Here is a 24,623-nt window from a genome sequence, read left to right as displayed (position 1 = left end):
TTTATAAAGCTTTGAATATTAGTTTATACATTTAATTGTTTCAGTGTTTTTTTTCAAATTTATAATTTTTTTTGGCAAGTAATTATGTATGGGTGTATTTGTGATAATTCCCAGTTCTACTATGTCTACATCGATTTGCACTGTGCACACATTGTGCGTGCTTGTGTATTATCGCGTACGTATTCGTGAACATTGAATTTGCCATCATCGCCATTGAAGGTGCCGCGACACTTCAATTGCCTGGAAATTAAAAAAAAATTTTTTTGTTCTAAATTTGTCGAATGAACTGATGTTATCAATTAGTTTAAGCTCTTAAATATCTGAACTACTTCATTTATTTGTACAACTCACCTAGCCACAGCGGAGAAAGCAAGTTCTACATTCAATCCTGTTTTTGCTGATGTTTCCATAAAGGGGACATTGTGCTCACGTGCTAGACGTTCGCCATCCTCACGTTTCACTTGTCGTTCACTATTGCTACAGTCCGCCTTGTTACCTTTATTGCATCCAAATTTTTTTATAATATATTTTAAATTATTTAGACTTACGAGTTCACAATTGATAACAATTTTGAAATTTTTAAGACTAATAATTTTGCTAATATGGTATATGGGGCGGGCGAGGTGTCTTGAAATCGTGTTACAGCCATTATTTTAATATTTTTTGGTTTTAGACCTTAGGTACTATACTACATACACCTATCTGAATTTTCAAATGGACTGATCCATATCGAATATAAGCTTTTCCCTAGCCTAGATTGGTGTAATTTATTCTATGTTCGTGTGAGGGTCCGAACATATCTTATGGATCGACTATCTATGCTAGACTTGTATCAAATTGGCCCAGGCTTCTGATTTTGTAGGCGATAATAAGAATTTGTGTTAAAATACTTGAAAATGTAGTTTTTTTGTCAGTCCATATGGGTAGAAAAAGTATCTTATAAATTAAGTTTTTACAGAAATGAAACCCCCAAAATAAGCACCCTATATCTATACATGTATATTTCTGCCTGGCTAAATTGAAATTAAATAAAACAGTGTATTGTATATGTATGTATTTGAATACAAACCAATAAGCACAATCACAACATCGTCCTGAGTATAATCTCTGATCTCGCCCAGCCAAGCGCGAATGTTGTCGTAAGTGGTTTTATTGGTGACGTCATATAAAAGTAGAAGTGCTACGAAAAGTAAAATATTAAAAAAAAGACACTAAAAAATCTCTTGAATTTTTATAATCCTTTCAACTTACCGTGGGCATCGCGATAATAGGTATGTGTGACGCTGCGAAAACGCTCCTGACCAGCTGTGTCCCAAATTTGCAATTTGACGCGTGTGCCATCCACAACCACAACTTTGTTCTAATAATTGCAAAAATGTGTATAGATAAAAAACTTAGGCGTGTACAGTTATACTTAAACGTATATATTATTTGCTTATATTAAAAATACATATAATTTATGCTATTTGTAGTAAACACTGCTGGAGGTATACATGGTATTGAATAGAGGGTTGGCAAACAAAATCAGTATTTATAAACGTAAACGCAAACGTTAGTAGTAAACATGGGACTCACATACATGCCATTAAATAGCACTTTGTTTTAATTACAATTTAAAGCATACGATAATTATATATACGACATTCACACCTTGTATTTACCAGCTGATCAATTTTGACTCGGACTGTCCCTTCAAACTGCGCGCCCAAACCGAATCGATAATTTAATTTTTAATTTTTTATTATAAAGATTTATATTAAAATGCGTGAACCTTTTTTTTTGTCAGGTCGGGTCAAATGTGATCAGATGGTATATGTAAATCCATAGAACACTTACTGGAATGTTATATATTAACTACTTATAATATTATATAAATTTTAAGTAGTAATACGTCTAAATATAAGTTGATACTATAGCAGAGAATTTTCAAATTATTAGTCCTCTGCGAAGGATTTATGTTGTTTTATGTTATGTTTTTTTCTAACAGGTTATATACGAAAGTGGTCCGATAAGTACTCAGTTTAATCGCTGGTTTGGCTATCGTATCCAACATTCTCGTATATAGCTGTTGTCAAAAGAAATTTAATTTAATTTTTGATAAAAATGGAAAACTAGTCAAATCGCTACTCTTCTTCTTTGATGGCGACTGTTAAGAATTGGACAGTAAACGCCGATTCGACACAGAGTTGCCAAAAAAACGTCTAATTTGAAAAGAAAAAGTATTCTACCATGACAATACGGGGCCACCGTGTTATTTAGATTTTGCCCTTTGCGTCTGTTTTGTAAAAAGAACTTGAAAAAGTGACTCGCCGTACAGAAATTTTATTCGCTAGTAAGATCTACTTTTCAGAACTCCAGAATATGTATTATATTTATCAAACAGGTCAAAGAACTTTGAGCATCGCTTCTTGCAGGCTAAGTACTTATCGGATCACCCTCATTTGTATACTTAAATGATAGGAATATTTCAACAGGTTGCAATTTATTTTAATTTTAATAAACAAACTATATCACAAAAGACATAAAACAGCACGAAAAGAGGAATACAACTTTTACAAACTACCCGGGACTGTTAGTTATATTTAAGGGATGTTAATTGAAGAAAATATAAACACTATATAAGAACTTTGAGTTTTTAATATAAAAGAAAATGAAATCATTCAAGCGATTAGCATATTATTGATCCATCTTATTTTATGCTAAATCATTTTTTTTTACTAGCTTCCCATACAAGGTCTCCTTCCATGAGATAAAAAATTCTGCTAAAATCCTCTTTTTATACTATTTGATCAAATTTGACCCAGACGGATTCATTTGGCTGTGCACGCAATCCGAATCGATAAATATTTTTTGCCTACATTGGTATAACGTTTTTTATGTTTTTGTGAAAATTGATCTGCATATGTCAATTAGTGTGTGTTTAGCAGCTGTTTTTTTACGACGCGAAGATGCGGTTTTTAATATGGAAAAAAATTTTGAACCACGAGTTTGCTTGAAATTTTTTGTTTTCAATGTTATCACAACTACGAAATCGTTGACAATTTTGCATAAGTGTATTGGAAAGTCTACTTTATAACGAACACAAGTACGTAAGTGGCACAAAGCATTCAGTTAAGCTCTTGAAGTCATCGAAAACTTGCCTCATGCGAATCGTCCATACACCTCTGTTAATGACGATAACATCAATTACATTTCAAGATCTCTTATGGATCGACTCAATACACTTTGGTTTATATTTTGAGTATGCAGCAAGTCAATGCTAGACTTGTACCAAAAGACCTGAATCTTTTGCAAACACGACGTCGAGTAGAGATCGTAAATGAGATGCTTGACAACGTAGCTGGAAACGCTACATTTATCAAACGCATCATTACTGGTGACGAGACGTGGGTTTAAGAATATAACTTCAAAACCAAAACCAATGGCGCTCAAAAAATAAGCCGGAACCGAAAAAATCAAAATCGAGGCTTGCAACAAGTATATGAAATGTTGGAGAAGGCATTGGCATGCTTATGTTGGCTCAGGCGCCAAATTTGTTGGCGATAATAAATATTTGTATTAATATATGTGAATATGTTGGGCTTTTTGTCAGTCCGGGTCATATTTGATTAGATGGTATGTGAAATTGCAAGTGGCATTTAACCAATATAAATTTAAAATTAAATGTTAGAACTCGAATTATTCGGCAAACACGAACACACGTCGTATGAGTAACCTGAATCATACAATCTGTGTTTTATGATATATAAAAAAAATCCAATTGAAAATAAATTCTCATTGTACATATTCAGAAATTGACAGTGACGATAATGTGAGGCATAATTTATATTTACTCATATGGAGTAAGCTTAAGTCTGCGATTGTCATTCAGTGTATTCCACCATTTTTTAGTGATTCATTTTAACATTTATACAATTGCTTATAAATATCATATCATGACAGGCTAATAATATTTACTATTGTATATTAAAATTAGAACATATATACATACGCGTTGAAAGGAGAACAAACAAATAGGTACGTACACCAAAGTTAAGAAAGACACGCGTGCAACAGTTTTGTCCATTTCACACCAGCCCTGATGACAGTTGCCAGAGCCGTTTCTTACCCGATAATCAATGCCTACTGTAGTTATATAGTAGTGTGGCATGTATTTTCCATCATAAAATCGAATCAGGAGACAAGTTTTTCCAACACCAGAGTCGCCCAACATAATAACCTACAGAGCAGCAATTAACGGAGGGTAAAATGAAGACCATACAAAATAAGTGTTGAATTTTTAAAGTGCTTGTAGAAAGTCAAAGGTGGTGGTGAAGCTAAAGGCACGAGCAAGACTTCAAGTTTCTCAAAGTCACAATATTTTATGTGTAGCTCTCAGGTAGGTGAAAAGAATATAAATTTCTTTCAAAAACAGACTCACTTTGACCCAAAAGCTCTTAAAAGCTGAATAATAGTTTATTTTAATTCATATCATAGGTATATAGTGTAGAGGTTTGACACACTTAGGAAGGTCTACGTTTTAATAGAAATTCAAAGTAAAAGCAATTAGGAAAACAAGCAGTTTTTTATACACAATATTATATAAGACGATATTCAATAACTTATATAATATAATATATAGATCGCTACACTTTTTTTTTGAAAATAAATGTTTCTGCAGTAAGATCCTTTGGGGATCATAGGATGACGAAACAATATATGATTCAACAAAATATAAAAATAATTTTGGATACTTAAGATATTTAATATGAATATGAGGCGTAATCGTTTTCTTAACTGACTCATGTAAGTAATGAGTAGAGAATTTTCGCTTAATGGCTTTACTGGCCAAACTAGTTTCTAAGCCGTTATCAGAAAAGTGGTAATAATCACCTTAAAATTTATATAGAATACGAAAATATAAGCAAAAAACAGGATTCATTGACATCACCTTTCCCATAATGTCGTATTCCTCCTCACCTATAGCATAGGTCTTGACGTTGCTAGTTGTCGGCGCCGCTTGGACATTTGGCTGTGTACCCAACGAAACCATTTGCATTAAAGCACGCCCAGCCTGTCTACAAAATGTTGCACCATCCATAGATCTGGAAAAGTTGTGGCATGCAGCAGTTGTATCGTGAGCATTGCCAGTCCTTGATAGTTCCCCAGTATTGTGCATCATCGATCCGAATGACTGTGTCGAATGTGTCAAACTACTCCTGCGTCGCGCAGTTAAATTACTGTCGGCAGTCGGTTTTAAATCAGCGCTTGCTATGGTGTGGTGTCGCGCAATTTTTGTGTTACCGCTATTCTTGGTGCTTTTGAAACAAACGCCGCCATGTAGACTGGTACGTCGCAATTGTTGTAACGGTTTCGTGGGTAACTGCAACTGCTGCTGCACTTCCTTCTCCTGATAGTAGTGATGATGTTTAACGATACTTGGGCGCCGCAGATACTCATCATCTTCATCGTCTGAGTCTGATGTGACATTTATGCTTTTGCTGGGCGCATTCGTGGCATCTGTGCTCGGTTGTGACTGCCCGGGGATATTGTATTGCCATGTGGGCTTGTGCAGGGACTCACGCCGCGGTATGTCAGCGCTGTCATGCGGATCAGTGTCATCGCTTTGTGCGCGTTTATTTATTGGCATTTTTGTGGCAGTTGATGAGCTGCCTGCTGGTATAGATGTGGGATGGGAAGTGGGATGACTGACGCGGCACACACTTGATGTACGACGCATTGTTTGTTTGTACTAAGGAGACGATGTGATTGATGACTAGAAATTGAATTAATCGGCGAAGGTTTGAGTTTGTTGTGCTCGTTTTGTTGTTCTCGTTTGTTTTAATCTATATATTAACTTTTTTGGGCTTTGAGTTGGTTTGGTGATCTATATTTTAATTGTAATATTTTTTTGTATATACATCAGTTAACTTTTCTGTATTGTACTCTATTCTTGTATTTGGTTATATATAGATTCGTACTAGATGTTGGTTGGGAATATGTATATAGTAAGAAAATTTCGAAAATAGTAACGTCGCGTTCTAGCAAATAAAACTTCATTCTATGCAGAAAGTCAAATGTTAGATTTTTTGCTGTGCTTCTTGATGTTGTTCGGTGGAGGAGGGATCTACAAGTTTTTAGTCAACTACGAGGAACTATCTGATTTTATGAGAGGCTCTGTCATAGTATACACGTACTTCGACTTTTGCATAAGTTAAACAAAGATCAGTCGCTATTAACAAAAAAAAAAATTGCATATCGTAGTCGGAAACTAGTTCTAGGCTAAAGCGATAGTTGAACTGTGCCAAAAAGTCAAAAGAGCAGTACAGAGGACACACCGTTATTAAAAAGAATTGAATTTCATTAAAATAATTTACATACTGATCGATATATATGGTATAATGAAAGTTCAAAAATCTAAGTGGCAGGTATTGGCTCAATTTTATTAATTTTTGACACAGGAGCATACAATCATGAAAATAGAGAGTTTCAATAATATATCTCATAGATTGATCGACTTTTTCGGTATAAAGCCAGTTTTATTCACAGAAGTCAACTAATTCAGTATCTGGGGCCTTGACATTTAACAGTCCCCTTTTATAGTCTGATTTCGGTAACTTTTTGATAAAGAAATTAAAAGATTTTCAACCTTGAATACACTATAGGTTCAAAGACTTATTTTGCTAACTACATTGATGCTTTATTTATATACTGTAAAGAATAAGATGGAATTTAAATTTTGACATATGAGAAAAATGCGTAGTTGTAGTCCGACTTCCTCCATTTTCAAATCAAATCAATAAAATCAAAATCATTAACTTTGGCTGAAATTGGTTTGGTAGTTTCTGAGATATGAAGTTTTATCCAAAAGTGGGTGGTGCCACGCCCACTGTACACTATGCAGCATCTCTGGTGTGAAATTTAATGCTTCTGACGTACTTAGTTAGTGAGTTATCGTTAAGTAGTTACAACATAACTGTGATATGAGGGGTCGGCAATGTTATAATCCATTTTCATAGTGTATGAGGAAGAGCAAGAACTAGTTTTCAGCAAGTTTAGTAGTTTTAACTTTAGTGGTATATGAAATATGTACTTTAAAACTAATAGGTGGCGGGTCGCGTCCACTTAAAAAAATGTTGAGTCACCGATGCTGCTCCATTCAACAATGCCCTAGACCAAACTAAAATTTTAAATCTTATTTTGCGGCTTAGTTATAGGGCTTTATGCGATTAACGGCACTTTGTGGGCGTGTTAAAGGTCTGATTCCACCAATCTACTTAGTAAGTTGTGTACCAAGTTTCATCACGATATCTCAATTTTTACTTAATTTGTCAATTGCACGGACAGACGAATGGATAGACATTCGGAACTCAACTCGCCTGGCCGTCCGGATCACTTTGATATGTATAACTTATATCTAACTTGTACCAGATATACGACTCAGCATTTTTCTAACTTTGGTTTATCTTTTTAATTTTTGGAGAATGTTCAACAAGTAAAAGCGACTACCGCTCCGTAGATAATGGACTCAAAGTAATGTAGCCGTAAAAAAAAAAAACAGTAATATAATAGGTACTTATTAACTTAGTACTTATTTTATTTTCAATATCAAATAGCTACACAAGTGCAGTATTTTATCAGCTTCTCTGGCACACATACTTGTACATCGTATAATAAAACAAAACAAGATAGTGAGCAAATTATGCACATAATCTTTTCTACTCATTAAGCTATCGCCGTAGATTTTCGTAATATTGCCATGACATCCGCCTTCGCAACGCTGTTCATAGTTGTGAAGTGCGTCGCAGATAGTAGGTAATCAAGCGCTGCGCTTCCCGCCAACCACTCTCCACCGCGCCGTGTACTGTCGAGTAGAAATGTGTATGCGTCGCTTCGCCAGCGAATTGTAACAACGGTTTACCGTCTGTGGCAGCAGTAAGCGGTGCGGCTATATCCCAACCACCTGTACGCAGCTCGTCGGCATACACGGAACGGAATGTGTAACTACCGCGGAAATTGGGATTAGTGTACCAGCGTGTGCGTAGAAATCTCAACGGTGGCGGCACTTCAAATGTGAAGAATTTCTTGAAGAGCCAAAGCAATGCCTTAAGTACCTCAGCTTCGGGGAGAGTTTCCATGTGACGCGCATGTGGTCCAATTATCCAACCTTGGAGTATGCGCGGCTGGCAGGAGACACGATAAAAGCCAAAAACGCTCTCCAACCAAAAGTACTCAGAGTTACGCAGCTCCGCCAAGTCTTCGTCGCGCCAAAGAAAAGCGAAGCCCGACCAATCGACTGGTGCGAAAGGTTCAGCAAATTCTAGGAAAAATTTGTCGACTGTGCCCAATTTGAGGCCGTCAATGGCGCGGCATTTAGCAGGCGGTAGCGCAGGTGTAAACATTTCTTTATGGTTTTCTTTGAGCACACCCAATGATACGGTGCAGATGACATGATCCGCGTCGATTAATTCACCGTTCCAAAGGCGTATGCGCACATCACCGCTTTTCGTTTGCCATTCAATGTTTTGAACGCGCGCATTGAATTGTATGCGTTTGTTTAGCAGTCCCATATCGTTCGCAGCTGCTTCATCCTTCTCCGCCTTCATTAGTAAGCGCAGAAAACTGCGAAAGCCTTTATCTTTCCAGTTTAGCAGTAGATCTCCTTCACATACCCAATATTCGAGATGACCTACGCCGGAAACTTCGAAAAGGTGATCTGAGGCTTCTATTGAACTTTCGAATTTTTTGTAGTTTTCGAAAAATTCACGCGCCACAGTCTTATCAATCTCCGGTGACTGTTGTAAATCGCGCCAAAATGCCTCTGTAAGATATGTGCCTAAGGAACCTTCGAAACCCTTCAAGCCCTCCTGACGTGCGGGTGTCAAATTAAAGGCGACCGACTTTAGCGTATTTTCGACTGTTTCGGATAGTAGTTCCTTGTTGGAACGCACGCATTTGTAGTCATCGTATATGTCACCTGTTGGCTGTAGCATATCCAAATCGCGCACCGTCTCAAAGATGACATTACCCTTTTCACCGTGACACCATTGTGCACCCAAATCGACGACATTGTCCGCAAAAGATATTGTATGTACGCGTCCACCATAACGATTTTCAGCCTCCAGCAACAGAACATTTTCGAATCCCGACTGTAAGAGCTTTGTGGCTGCAGCTATACCAGCAGAGCCGGCGCCAATAATTACAATACGCACTGATTTCATTGGTTTCACCTTTGTTGTCTCTTGTCCGCTTGTTGTTGTTGATAAAGCTTCTGGCAGCTGGCAAATATTCATGTTTTTGTCGGTGTCGTTATTCATTTTCTTTTTGTTTTGTATTGTCGTACCCAAACCGTATAAAACTATCTCTTTGCACACTCTATTATTTCGGATAGTTGTGCGATGAGCAAGCGTATTGTCACACACACGTCTTAAAAAATCGGCGCTTACTGAACAACTGACTATTGGCACCGTCACTTGGTCATTGTCGTAGCAACAACCACCACCAGCTGTAGTGCTAATCGGACTGAGAGTGCCGATAGTGGTGGAGATAGCACTCATGAGCTTGTGTGAGAGCGTTGGCCATTCGACGCGAGTGCATTGAATATTCGCCAACTGACGAATGCACCAGCGTATGTGTGTCATAATTGAAATATATTTGCTTCTTAAAATGTGTGGTTTATATTTACATATGTTTCTTTACTCTTTGTTTGACAATGAATATTTATACATACAGGGTTTATTTTTCAATTTATATAAAATAAAATGTGTCATAAACAAATATTTATTAAAAAATTTAAAAACTTTTGCAACGTGTGGCTGATTTTATCAATAAACTTTTAACTAGGTGCTGTACGAAGACTTTATTGGAACATTGTATGTATATTTAGGCTTGGTTCCCACAGTGCCGCAATATTTGCAAGACTCAAAAAGGACACCGACATAGAGTTTGCAGTAAATTTAATAATAACAGCTGATTTCACGAAGTTCCAAAAACCACTGAGAACGGCGGAGTGACCCGGTTGTCTCTCGATTGCATTTTTGAAATAAAACATATACATATTTATCACTATTCAAAATAACATATGTAACTAAACTATACATTTTCAGACTCTTGACATATAATACAAGACGTACTTATAACTTTTAGGTAAAAAGTAGTGCATCCACCATAGTGTAGTTGTTAGAAGTGTTACGGCCAACACCAAAAAATTTTGTGTATTGAGCAGGCACGTACCAGTAAGTTTGACAAAGTTTGACTAAGTAGGAAAAGACCAAATGACTGCGAAATGCTCTACAGTGTGAGAAACGCCTGATTTAGTGGAGATTTTTTAATAGCTTCAGAAAAATTGATGCTACTTTAGTACGGATGATTTTGTATTGTAGATAAAAATACGTAAAATGAAAACTAGAAAAAATATACTTTTATGTTTAAGTGCCCCTACATCAACCCACACTAACTCTAAAAAACTTTCCGAGTCATGAAAAAGACTGAAGATTGAAGGCGTTTAAAACTTCAAGAAGAACTAACGATAGTCTAATGAACTTAATATTGTAGTCGTTTTCAAACAGGTATGTTTTTAAAATCAACAGGGCTTGTTTTGAAAAGAGAGGCTTCCGCCTGGAAAATAACTCTGTTGAAGACATTGCATTCATCCATTTGATGGGGGAGAGTATACCGGAGCTATGCTAGAAATTAAAAATTAAAAAAAACACATTCGCCATCCGCAGTGCGCTTAAATTTTGTAGGTCACTCCATTTGCCAGATACTTCCAAAGCTCACTATCTAAAATACGGGAAGAATCCCGACATAAAAATTTGCAGTAGTCCCTAGAACCATCTAGTTTTCTCTCAGCCTGCCAACGTCCATGAATAAAAAAAATCTTATATTTTCAGCCTACCGTTATTATATAAAAAAGCTTTCAATAAGAATTAAATTTACCGAAGACAATGACAATCCATGTACTTATATATAATAGATAATAAAGAGCCTGAGTTGAAGTGAAAGACGATCATCACACAGGACTTACTCTGCCCTTGAATACAATTACATTTTCTAATACAGTAATTTTCTGCAATTTAACAAGTCTTACTGTTATATAGTACTTGTACTTGGTAATTCTGCTGCTTCTCTCTCTCTCTCTCGTTTCTAGCAAATACGTAATAATTACTATTATATTACAGAATCCATAGCTATATACATATATTCGTGCGTTTGTTTGTCTGCAGGTTAGGAAAATTAATTAATTTTTAATGGCCTTAAGCAAATCATACTGTACTGTATATTCCAAGAAATATGGACTCTAACTGTGCGAATGAGAGTGAGAGGAGATAATTATGCCAAAAGTTTTAATAAGTTGAGTTCAATTTATTTCAAATAAACAAAAAAAAACAGGGATTAGGGATCATTTTTAATTGTATGTAAATTTAGAGTCAGCGGGGAATAAAAATTTTTTTTAGCGTGATGAAGCGGGGTGGATTTATCAATGTCTGTCTGTTCATACACAAGCTAGTCCTTTAGTTTTTGAGATATCGGTCTGAAGTGTTGCACACGTAATTTTTTCTGCAAGAAGCAGAACATCTGCATCATGCTGAAATCGCTGATATCGGATCATTATAGGATATAGCTGCCATACGAACTGACCGATCAAAATCAAGTTATTGTTTGGAAGATTTTTTTTATTTGACAAGATATCAACACTAAATTTGGCATATATTATTGTCATAGGCCACGCTACAATCTCCGAAAATATTTTTCAGATCGGACGATTATATGACCTATGAAAATCAAGATAAAGAGGTTTTTATACCCTCTTATGTTATAATAAATGCCCCTGTGAAGGGTATTATAACGTCGGTGCAGCCGAAGTTAACGTTTTTTATTGTTTTTATACTCTCGCAACCTGTTGCTACAGAGTATAATAGTTTTGTTCATCTAACGGTTGTTTGTATCATCTAAAACTAATCGAGTTAGATATAGGATTATATATATATAAATGATCAGGATGAAGAGACGAGTTGAAATCCGGGTGACTGTCTGTCCGTCCGTCCGTCCGTGCAAGCTGTAACTTCAGTAAAAATTGAGATATCTTTATGAAACTTGGATACAAGACTGTTATTTGGTACACAGGATTACATTAGGGAGGGGCATCTGCAGTTAAAATTTTTTTTTAAAAGTGGGTGTGGTCCCGCCTCTAATAGGTTTAATGTGTATATCTCCTAAACCGCTAATGCTATAATAACAAAATTCACTAGAAGCAAATGTTTTTAGCACTTCTATTGACGGTGTGAAAATAGTTGAAATCTGGTGGCAACTCCGCCCACTCCCCATATAACGGTACTGTTAAAAACTACTAAAAGCGCGATAAATCAAGCACTAAACACGCCAGAGACATTAAATTTTATCTCTGGGATGGTATGAGATTATTTTATAGGAACCGCGTTCAGAATTAGACAGTGGGCGTGGCACAGCCCACTTTTAGGTGAAAACCCATATCTTGGAATCTGCTTAACCGATTTCAACCAAATTCGGTGCATAACGTTCTTTTCATATTTCTATGTTACAGTGCGAAAATGGGCGAAATCGGATTACAACCACGCCTATTTTCCATATGACACCATTTTCAATTCCATCTGATTCTTTCACTTTCCACTATGCATATCAAGCAACAATGATTATATCGGGGTAAAACTTTGCGTGAATAATACGTTTAAAGTATGCCACCTTGTGACCAAAAATTGTCTAAATCGAACTGTTCAAGCCCCTAAGTATTAAATATGTGGACCCCAATGCTATAGTTGACCTTCTACCGAAAATATCAGCCAATCCACAAAGAAATCTCAAACGAGTATACCATTTGACTTTGCGAGAGTATAAAATGTTCGATTACATCCGAACTTAGCCCTTCCTTACGTGTTTTTTTTATTGACTTTGAAGCGAAGCAGTTCCACATAAGAAGATTTGTTATATAATATATAATACTCAACAATTATAAATCAACTGTACTTACAATAACAACAATCTATTGCATGTCTTTTTAATACTTATACAAAGATAAAAGCTATGTTTACAAGTATGTATGTATCTGCATATACATATGTATGTATAAGGGTGGGTGAAAAAAAAAGATTTTTTTTTCGCTTGGTACTCTGAAAAGTTGGGTTCAACTATTTGAAAAAATATGTCGTATAATCATAATTTGTGATTTTTATTTTTGTTTTGCTCAATATGAAATCCATTTTTGGATCACAAGTTTCTTATGAAGGTTTTTGCTAACTTCGTTACAGGACCCTTGGAACACATCTCAAGGATCAAATTTATGTTATGGCTTTGCCACGCCCCTCCTAAAATAGCATTCAAGTGAAATTATTGAACTAGGGTGAAATTTCACACACAGCATATACTTGTATGCCCTGGTTTTCATGAATATTGCAAATTTCATCGCTATCGCATCCTAAACATGAAAGTTGTTCAAAAAGTAAATTCTGTCGGCAAATACGATTGTAGCTGCAACGAGTTCATTGAAATATTTATTTCTTTCCAAATTTTTGCTTTATTCGTAAAAGAGAAAAGAAAAATATACTTTAGCTAATAGCATGCAACAAAGTTAACAAAACACATCGTAAGGAACCTGTGATCAAAAGTGAGTTTTATTTTGAGCAAAAATAAATAAAAAAATAAAAATTAAAATCAAAAATAAATAAAAATATATAAATAATTTTTATATTTTTTTTTTCTCAAAAATAATGATTACTTTTTATTTTTTATGTGTTTGCTCAAAAATAATAATTAATTATGATTTATTGTAAAATTAATCAAAATTAATCATTATCGGTGAAGAAAATGATAAAAGTCAATCCATAATCATTATTAAGTGGTTTTTAAAATAAAACTTATAATCATTACGGTCTCTGCACTCATCATTTTAAATTGCAAAGCTCACAGTCTTGTAGGGAATTTACTGCTCTACAAAAATAAGGTTTCTAAGAACCTACATATTTTTCAGAGTACCAGTACCAGTACGAGAAAAAAATATTCGTATTTTTTACCCACCCTGACTGTTGAAACGTTTCTTTAGGCGAGATAACAAATAAATCTACCCATTTTCCAGAAAAAATGCTTTCAAAGCTTTTCCGCTTGAGCGTACAATTTCTTCATACTCATCACCTAAGCCCAACGAAGGCTATTATAACAAAAAAAATATAATAATCGGAGTTGCTATTATCTTCTACACGTGTCTATAGATGCGTAAGCAAAGGCAAACCTGAAGCCACCCTGAAGGCAAACGTTTGCAATTTATTTCAATATTTTTAACAGTGCTACCGGAAGTAAGGGTACTGTTCACAACTGTTAAGATTTGGTACACATACTATTATGTCATTGTCATATTTTATTTATAGCCAACTGTGTGCATGCGTTTGCTTAAATGTACAATAATTTTAAATTTTCAATAAGTTTTCCCACATCTTTTGTGCCTTTTCAACATTCTGTGTACTTGTGGGGGCGCCTCTGCAAGCAAGTAAATCTATGTATGTGTGTCACGCCAAACGCTTTGGCTTTGATAATATTCAAATTTGCTGTAGTAACCAATAACCACAACTCCCCCTCTTGCCGTCTGCCCGCATCCCATTTCCTTATCTGTACTGCATGAAGTCGAGTACATATTAATAAGTTGTGTACATTATCGATTTTTGCGGCATCACATTTCAGCGGCCTTCGACAGTACGCAAATAATTCATGTGCTCAGGTGAATTGAAGTATGCACATACGAGTACGTACATACATATTTATTACTGCTTTACGTAATTATAAACGGTTTTCAAGTTTTCATAATAACGAGTATGGAAGAAATATAATAATAGGACGGATACGTTTAGATATCAAAGAAAAAATTTCTTATCAAAAATAAGCAAAAACGCTAACTTCAGCTGCACCGAAGCGATAATACTCTTCACAGGTGCATTTCTTATAGCATAGAAGTGTATAAAGAGGTCTTTACCTTGATATTGATCGTTTGATGAATATAATGTATATGAGTATATGTGTTATGAAATTATAAATTAAAAATAAAACCACCCTAATTTCAGATTTTGTCCTTGCTCTTTTAATTTCAAAAGTTTGCGTTGACCTTCAGACAAGTTGATGATTGAAAAAAAAAATCATTATAACTTGGTCAAATTTTAATCACTTTTGATGTTGTAAAATAAAACCATACAAAGGTAGATGCCATATTTTCTAATATGTATAATATGATATAATATATTCGATTGTGCGCTGTTTATTTCCAAATTTACCCCACTTTTAATACGAGGGCTGTTCGACAAATAAGAAATTTTATGTATGAACTGTATGTAATGAAGTATACGTTTATTGTAGTAAGATTCTTTACCGACAGCTTTGAACACATATCATATCATCATATTTTAAATATTCAAATTGGGTGAGTAAATCTTTATATAACATGTTCTTTCATTCATTGATAATTTTTTTATGATTCATGATATTTTTACCTTTCGCCAAAGGGAATTTGTTTATTAAGAGACAAGGATAGGAAGGAAATGTTTGGTATAATTTTTCAGTTGCGTTCGAAAAATTTGATATTGAAGAAAATATTTTGTTTTTATTTTTACTAATCTAATTAATTTATCTATACCAACGGGCAATATTGAATCTCCAATAATAGGTATAGTGGCATATTTTTAAGCCTATTAACGAGAATCTTAAGAATAAAATAATATTCATTGTTCTAATAGAAGCAAAAATCTATAATATTAGTGAAAAGAATATATGTATATTAACCGGAAAAGATGAACTGAGAGAGCATTACCAATGCTGGTCTCACTTTCCTGCTTCTAGAAAGAAATATTACAGGCTTATTTTTTATAATAAGCATTATAGGAATAATACATTTTTTATAAAATTATTTATCGCCAATTTCTATAGAATAAAATGGCGTAATTTGTTTTTGAACATTCAAAGACCAAATCAAATGCTGTTTTATGGAATTATCTATCAAGCAAAATAATAGTAAAATGTGAGTTCAAACAAGAACGAATTTTACAAAGAGGGGGACTTCCTTTTTATATACATATAAGTTTCCTTTTTGATACCCTGAATAGGGTATATTAAATTTGCCATAAAGTTTGTAGTACCTTGAAGCAAACGTCGAAGACACTATAAATTGTACATATACTCGTATATAAATGATCAGCGTGATGAGCTGAGCCCATTTAGACATCCGTTTGTGGGTATATACCTGAACTATGTTAGCCGCTCAGTTTTTGAGATATCGGTCTCAAATTTTGTACACGTAGTTTAGTTGTCAAATAAACTGATCGAACAAAATAAAATTCTTGGGTAGGAAACTTTTTTACTTGAAAATATTTCTTCTCGAAACTTTGCAAAGATTTTTATTCAAGGCAGCGCTACGCTATCCTAATAAATTTTTTTTTATTGCAAAGCTTGCATATAAATTGACCGACCAAAATGGTTTTCATGTATGGAAAACTTTTTATTTAATAAGATAACTTCACAAAATTCGGTATATACTATTTTTTTAAGTCAGCGCTACAATCTCCGAGTATATTGTTTGAACCACTATGGCATGTACTTGTAGCTACTACTAAAACTGACTAATCAAAATCAAGATAATGATATTTATATACCCTTTTATGCTATCAGAAATGCAGCTGTGAAGACTATTATAACTTTCGTTAACGTTTTTTCTGCGTTTTTTTTGCGAATTGAAGTCGTTGAATTTAAATTAACATTAATTAACAGAAAAAATAAAATAAAAAAAAACTGAGTGCCGTGAGAAAATCTTCTATTAATTTTTATATTCTTTGTAGTATTCCTGTTAATTACTGCTTACCATAAGCAATATGTTGTCTCCGTTGGTAATATTATCTGAAATAAAATTATAAAAAAGAAATCGACGGCGAAAGTGACTTAAAACTTGTAGCGCTCTACATTTGGCAAGAAACAAGAAATGTGTACCACAAAAAGAATGAGAAGCTAGGCTAAACCGCTAAAAAAAATTGTAAGCACCAATTCACACATATAAATATGAGTTAAAAGTAAGAGTGTGAATATTGGTGTAAATAAATACAGACTCGTCTGCATTTCTATACATATTTTGCGAAGGTAGCGGGTAAAAATGCGTCTTTTAAATAAATAGCATTTCTTCAACTCAACTTTAACTTTTTTAAATATTTATTTATAATTAGCGCAAATGCTTGGACGCGAAAACTGTCATAATTCACCTGTAATACTTGTTTAACGTTTCACTTGTGCACAACTTGTGCGAAATACGCTTAAGTTTTGATGTGAATTTTACTATATTTTCAACCAACATCTAGTTCCAGGACTTAAATATACGTGGCTATTACCTTTTTCAAGCGTGAACAGAAACAAAATTATTGCTTTAATTTAAATTTGCAGCAGCACTTTTGAAATAAATACCGAATTAAATTAAATTTAAAAGTTTTCAAAATTTTTTATTTGATTTAACAAAAACTTTTTGCACCCTTTCACACATTCACTCACGACACTCCTCGACAGCACCGACTGATCACAGCGGAATGCAGCAAGCGTTTAAATTAACTGAAACGAAATTCAATGTCAATGGCGACTGTTGTAGCAGCAGCAGCGGAGTTGCGTCGTTCCAATTGTAGTGGGTGCTATGGCCTCGTATGCGTGTTGTTGGTACTGTTGTTGTAATAATGCAGCAGCAGGTGAAAAATTGGCGCACTGTGCGAATTATGAACCACGCTTAGAACGAATTGTCCGTGCATGTAGGCATGGCCGAGTACATAAACACACGAATCACAGTATTTTCTTCAAGCGCTAATATCGCTATTTACATACATATACTTAAATATGTATAGATGTATGTCTGCATACTATGCTATTTGCACACATGCACTTACACTTTGTGTCCCTCAATGTGGTCAACAATTAATTTCCGTGTGCAAGAATCACTGTACTGCACACAAGTGTACAAGCATACCGCTGGCATCTGTCTAGACGGAGTGGACCGTATGGGCAGGAAATGCGCAGAAAACTGAAATCAGCGCATGCTGTGTTGCCGCATTGAAGCCATTAATCGTGATGGCAGCAGGCGGTAGCCAACATGCGGCAGTGTTGTTATGTTGTCTAACTGGTGCGCAACATGTTGATAAGAGTCTAATATACCAGCAAGATGTTGGTCTGTATACAATGTTGGATTTTCATGGTTTTTATTTGCATTTCTGAGAATTTGATATATGGTACATAACACTTATTGCGATATAATACTTTATACATTCAAACGAATTTGTATTAATACATATGTGCTTATAGCCTTCTTTTGCTCTCATTCATCCTATTCAAGAAATGATTTTTAGGTGTAATTTCTTTTTCTGTTGGATTTCAATTGTTAAAACTGTCCGCAATTGTATTCAAAAAGACATCAATCACACGATGTCGCTAACGGAACATGGACTACGTACTTAGGCTTCAGTTAGTGACCGATGCCTATTGTAGAACGGTATTATGAACCTATATATCAGCTGATTGCTCTCTTACAACGCAGGATTGCCAGCCTCATATTTTGTGGTGATTAAAAAAAACAGACAGATGGGAAAAAGTTGTAGCTCCAGATAGGCAATACTTTGAATAATACTATAGTAAATCTTTTTCTTAAATCTACGTCCTTTTACTCCAACTCCATCATGATCAGATAACACAATTTATTTTTAATAATTTATATCGATATATTACTAATTATGTTATATGTATAAATTTCACTCTATATTAATTCTAACAATCGACAAGCTACACAATGGTTTTAATAAAACTATTGAAAGTTTAAGTCTGTCACCAAATTTAGAAGGTTATAATAAAGTGAATTCACTACACAAAAACCTCGTTATAATTGGTTTATTCACATAAACTGCCAGAAGCCAATTTTGAAACGGCTGACCTCAAGTAGGACAGCACCATACAAACATACATTACTTAGAGTGCGCCATGGCGTATGAGTGATGCGCGATGGCGTGGTTGGCAAATGCTTGCAAACATATGCGGAACATATATTTCTGTTTGTCTGTACTATTCGTGGTCCTATGCTAAAATAACTAATTTAAAATGGCAAATGCGGTTAGTATAAGCGCAAGTCAAAAATATGGAGTTACTGGCAGCAGAAGCAAATATGCACGTTTAAATAATGCATAATTAGACCACTTATTTAAATACTGACACAGCCTTAGTAAAAGATTAATTTTAGTGATGAGTAATGTTATAAAATTTTTTTTTGTTATTGAATTCCCACGTTAAATGATAATAATAGTAATATAATAATAATATCACAAGGCTAATTGTGAGTTTTAGGTTTAGTTTAAATATTAAGTTAGATAAAATCTTTTTTTAGTGGTGAATGTCTCCAGCAGTGTTTAATACAGAAAATTAACTATTATACATACATATATGCTTATTAGTTGCTTTCTTTTGTAACCGAGACGGAAAAGAAGATTTCATTCAATTACTTTTCTATGCTATTGCTAACAAGGTTACACCGGATATTACAGATAATTAATTTTGTAAATAAATATTTTTACTTTTTAAAGCTCTCTTTGTTCTACCTAGCCAACAAAAGCACTAGAGGTTAAGTAGTTTTACTAAATTGCTAGTAATATCTAATCTATATGTAGATTTGATCAAATATGAGCCGGACTGGTGCATTTATGCTACGGGCGAAATCAAAGCTATAAAAGCTGTTCTCCTAGATTGGTACAACCCATTTATATGTTCGGGTGAAATTTGATCTCCATATGTCTATAATTAGAAATGTTTGCCTGGTGATTTTTACGATGGAAAACAAAAAATTTAATGAGTTTGCTTTAAATTTTGTGTTTCCAATAAAACATATGGCTATGGAATCATTGAAAATGTTGCAAAAGTATTTTGGCGAGTCTACTTTATCAGGAACAGAAGTATTTGTGCCACGGTATGTTCTCGTACCCGCTAATGATGATAATATAAAAAAGTTAAAAAAACCGTGTTGGAAAACCATTGTGTTGGCATCAGAAAGATAACAGAGGATCTCAACAGCTCTTATAGATGGACTCAAGACATTTAAGTTAATATATTTGATGAAGCGTATCAATGCTAGACTCATACCAAAACACCTGAACCTGACGCCGAGTAAAGATGGCAGCCGTGGGTTTATGAATACGCCGAGGCTATGAGATACATGTGTTATAGCATGGAATATCGGATTTAACGTTGGCATGCTTTTATTGGCTCAGGAGCCTACAAGTATTTCAAAGGCGATAATAAAGATTTGTATTAATATACATGGATATATAGCCTATTTGTCAGTCCGGGTAATATTTGATCATATGTTACATGTGAAATAGTACCCTAACTCAGTTAGAAAGGTATGCAACTATCAAGGGATAATAATTATTTTCACTTACCGTTAAAGCAATGCCGACTGTCGCAGAAAAGGAACCTAAACGAAACTCGCCCGTATTGTACTTTACCAGGAATGATGTTTTACCAACACCGGAATCGCCAAGTAATATTGTCTAAAAATATGAAATGAAAAAGATTTGAAGTATTTACTTTCTAAATAATATTACATAAACAATAACCTTATATTATTATATATATTTTTTTGTTATAGTTAATTGAATCGTGAGTAATTGGAAGTGAAATAAAGAGGAGCTCTAGAAGTATTTATCGATGTGAATAAATGACGGCCGAATGGGTGCCCTGACAGTTATTAAATATATTATCAGAGGAATATGAAGACCTTCTTTCCAATCTCGAAGGAGTGGACTTAACTTAGTATTTGGACCTGTGAATCAAGGAAATGACTGTCGCACCATTGCGTTCTCGGTCGAAATTGCATTGCCGATTATAAAACTCACCCAGAAGGATAAAATATAGGTACATAACTAATAATTGTGTTTGTGTAATTCGTTTAATCGAAAATATTACCTTATGATTGATCGTGTCATCGAACGGAGGCTGCGGCGGTTGACAGTACATGCCTACTTCATCGTAACGATAGGAACGCCAACCATCTTCGTATTCATCGTCATCACCATCACCATGAAAAACGGCGTCTTCAAGTGCATACATTTGTAATGCTTTAACTGGTGGACGATAGCCTGGATAGCCGGTGCTGAAAGCATTGCTGCTGCTGCCGCCAAGACTGGAACCGATACCACTACTACCACCGCCACCAAAACCGCTGCCGCTGGTTGTATAGTTGGCGCGATAGCGTGCCGTATCCTCGATGCGGCGTTGCGTGGTCTCGGGATCTTCGAAAACGTCGTCACTCATACTGCTGGCATCGTCGGGTATATGGGACATATTCAATAAATACACTAGACACACACGTGGCTTATAACATTCGAGTCTTGTAGTGCGCGAAATATAAAGCGAAGTAGTAGTAGTGAAAGGATGCTTGTTGGGAAGGAGTGTTGGGGATAGGCATCACACGAATATTACGTTATTTAAATAATTTTTGTTTTAATATTTTTGGTGTTTCACATTAACTACTTATTTATACGACTTGTTTAAACGGGTGTTGGTGGGATACTATTTAATACTCAACGGTAATTTCTAGTTATACTTTGAGCAACAGGTTTTCTTCGTAACAACAATAGAATTAGCTTTTTGTGCACAGTTTTCAAAGTGCTGTAGTAGTAAATGCTTAGTCAAATAAAAGCTAATAGGAGTTTTAAAGCTTTTGTAAAGTTCCGTTTTCTCGTGCTTTCAATTTCTGATAACGTTAAACAGAAATGTATTTTACAAGTATATAATAATAGTCGCTTAGCTGTTAGTTAACAGTTAGTTGAACAAAAATGGGGGTGGTGTTTTTACAGTTATCACTGTTTTATTCAAATCACAATTGCTATCAGTGGCCTCTTTCGTTATTCTCTCGCAAACATCCACTTTTTTTTACCGAACAACGCAACACTTCAGTTTTGTTTATACACTTTCCCTGATTTTTTGTTTTTGTAGCAAAAGTGTTTGTTTTCCAAGTATTGGTGTTTACGTGGGCTTGCTTCACAACTTATTTAAGCAGCTAAGGGTATGCTTTGGGGAGCATTTGCCGCTCGTCATGTGGTAAATGTAATCGGTATGACCATATGTTAGGCTATGACGTTTCTGTATTTGGATTTTGATTGTCTATATGTCTTTCCTGTCCGATTCTAAGCAATATCGGAGTAGTGGCGGTGGTTTTGGCAATATTTCTATTCTTATTGTTTGTTATAACTGAAGTTTTGTATTTTTGTATGTGAGTATGTTTGTTTTTATTTGCACGAGTTACGTTGTTGCTATTTATCATTAAATTTTACTATGCGCTAATTAAATTTTCGAAGTTTTAGTGACAATCGATACTATTATTTAATTAAATACGTGGCCATTGGTAATCTTTCATATACGATTATATTATTATTTAAACTCGTTAACGTAGCATATATAATTGTTCTATATGTATTTATAGGTGTAGAATTATAAATCGTTGTTACACACACTTATGCTTATACTGGTATATAATTGTCTATATTTTCAACAAGTTTGTATATTTCGTATGCACGACACTATATATGTATGTATGTATGTATATGATTCTTCTTTAAATTTCTACTATTTCCGCGTATTGATTTAATATCTTCAAACTACACATTAAATTCCCTAATATTTTATATTAACTGCGTATTAAAGACAATATTGTATGTATATAAATTCTTCTTTCTTATAATTACTTTAATGTAATTACAATTAGTGTTTATTTTTTAGCTGCTGTTTATAATTGTTATTTTTTTCGAGCTTATTTTTTAACAAATCTTTGGAAATCGATTTTACACACCCAAGTCCATAATTTAACAATTTTCCATTATTCATCTACTGTTTGACTTTTTAAAGCAGTTTCTGTTTGCGTTGATGCCGTTGTAGTTTGTTTAACCCTATTTGTATATATATATTTTTGTTTTCATATATGTACATACATAACTTAAATATGCTACATAAACTACTGCAAAGTAAAGTCGTCGGTTAATTGTTGGCTAATTAATTAATACAGTGCGATTTGATTTTTCAATTATTAAACACGTTGTACTTATATATTTACATATGTATTTGTATTTATAGTTTATTTTTTATTATAAACTTGCAGTCTGTTATTTTGTTATCGTATTTTTGTTATTCGACGTTTTCGTAGTAAAAACACCAGTCACATGATTATCTTCATATTATAGTTTTATTTGTTGTGGCATGTTAGGACTTTACTTATATGTATTATACGGATTGCGGCATAACAAGTATTTCAAAGAAATTTACGCTAATACTTATTATATATTAATAAATATAAAAATTATTTTAATTGTTTAGTTAATAATAAATTGGTGTTTTGTTTACATCTAAAGCACTCCGATAACTACTAGATTAAGTGTAGTTACATGCTCCTTTGTTATCTACTCCTCTTTGCTAAAGCTTTCAACTTATAGATATAAGCATGTGACGACAGAGATTTTCAGTACATGATTTATTTGTCACTCCATTCCTTGCTCAGCGCAATTGCTACCCACCCACACGGTCTATCACGACTTGTCCGCTCCATTTTGATATACATAAATAGCGATTTATCTGATTATAATTGAATTTTAAAGCTTTGATACATTGGGTATGCATTTATATTACTCCTATTTGTAAATTATATTTTTAATATTTAACATTTTTCTCCCGTTTACACAGTTTCTAGTTTTATACATATATCAATTTAATTTTTTACGCATATCCCTTTTTCATTTTATCACAGTCAATTTGGGAGGATTATTTGCTTTATGCTTTTATTCTTCACGTGATTCATGTTTCGTAGTACATAGTATGCATAGTAGCATAAGCTGCTCATATTTAAACGCAACTTCAGTCAATGGCGACTTTTGGTCTCAAAGATGTCACAACGTAATTGCAATTACACCACTTCCATTGCATTGTCGCTGCACTTGCAATGGAAAGTTACTTTTATTATATATACCCCGTTATACTTATTTTTCTACTGCTGCTCCAGTTTTTGCGGCCTTTGTTTGTACACTGTGCCACCCACGCGCCGTGTAATACCGATGTGTATGTCCTTTGCAAGTTCACGACCCACATACATACAAGTACTTATTATTAGTATATGTAAGTCAACCCATATCTTGTACGAAATCCACGAATTCACTGATAACATAAGTAGTAATTGCATGTATCCTTCATTTTAGTGATATTTCTTAACATTTCGATTTTTTCACATTGATTTCCGGCAGTTTGGTGCGATTTGTAAAATAGGTTTCTAATAATTTTGCATTTCTATGAGTGTGTGTATTCGCGTGACAACTCTTTTTTACATTCATATATACATATGTATGTATGTAGTTAGACTTAATTTCGTTTTACGTCTACATTATTTGTTGTTACGCCGTGATTATAAACTTTTCATCCACCGCACAAAAGTGTACTGGCATTTCGTACGAAAACATTTGGCTGTAAGCCTGTTAGTAATGACGTTTTATATAGACCAGAGTATTTACGTGAAAACAGAGAGAAAAAAATCGTAAAAGCTCGTAGGACGATAGGACACGAAGTGCGTGATACTTCCTACGCTACCA

The 24,623-nt window shown here is 34.4% G+C and overlaps 2 protein-coding genes across 7 annotated transcripts; both read right to left on the bottom strand.

Moving 5' to 3' along the window:
• Nucleotides 1-24,623, bottom strand: Rab26 (RAS oncogene family member Rab26). Of its 6 annotated transcripts, none has more exons than XM_070112050.1 (7): nt 20,959-24,623; nt 20,433-20,543; nt 4,109-4,219; nt 1,252-1,360; nt 1,070-1,180; nt 352-496; nt 1-240 (listed from the first exon to the last, which is right to left on the bottom strand). In XM_070112050.1, the coding sequence occupies exons 1-7, from the start codon at nt 21,334-21,336 to the stop codon at nt 126-128; spliced, it is 1,080 nt and encodes a 359-aa protein (XP_069968151.1). In that variant the 5' UTR covers nt 21,337-24,623; the 3' UTR covers nt 1-125. The 6 variants fall into 6 exon arrangements, 5 of the variants coding, with proteins under 5 accessions (XP_069968151.1, XP_069968148.1, XP_014095298.1 ...); XM_070112047.1 differs by lacking the exons at nt 20,433-20,543; nt 20,959-24,623 and adding exons at nt 4,931-5,866; nt 17,364-18,007; XM_014239823.3 differs by lacking the exon at nt 4,109-4,219 and having other exon boundaries at nt 20,959-24,609.
• Nucleotides 7,546-9,635, bottom strand: LOC106621105 (spermine oxidase). The gene has a single exon (XM_070112043.1). It carries the CDS (start codon nt 9,618-9,620, stop codon nt 7,764-7,766), a length of 1,857 nt encoding a protein of 618 aa, XP_069968144.1. The 5' UTR covers nt 9,621-9,635; the 3' UTR covers nt 7,546-7,763.

This window comes from Bactrocera oleae, chromosome 6, assembly GCF_042242935.1.
Source record: "Bactrocera oleae isolate idBacOlea1 chromosome 6, idBacOlea1, whole genome shotgun sequence".
In the NCBI taxonomy this organism is placed as follows: domain Eukaryota; kingdom Metazoa; phylum Arthropoda; class Insecta; order Diptera; family Tephritidae; genus Bactrocera; species Bactrocera oleae.
Note: the sequence above shows the minus strand (reverse complement) of the source record. Positions and strands in the feature narration are given on the sequence as shown.

Excerpts from the sequence above, each read along its gene's own strand:
- Rab26 (XM_070112047.1), bottom strand. The coding sequence starts at position 5,719 with ATGCGTCGTACATCAAGTGTGTGCCGCGTCAGTCATCCCACTTCCCAT. Across the intron at positions 4,220-4,930 it reads AATACGACATTATGGGAAAG|GTTATTATGTTGGGCGACTC; the intron begins GTGATGTCAATG and ends GCTGCTCTGTAG. Across the intron at positions 1,361-4,108 it reads CAGTAGGCATTGATTATCGG|AACAAAGTTGTGGTTGTGGA; the intron begins GTAAGAAACGGC and ends TGCAATTATTAG.
- LOC106621105 (XM_070112043.1), bottom strand. The coding sequence starts at position 9,620 with ATGACACACATACGCTGGTGCATTCGTCAGTTGGCGAATATTCAATGC.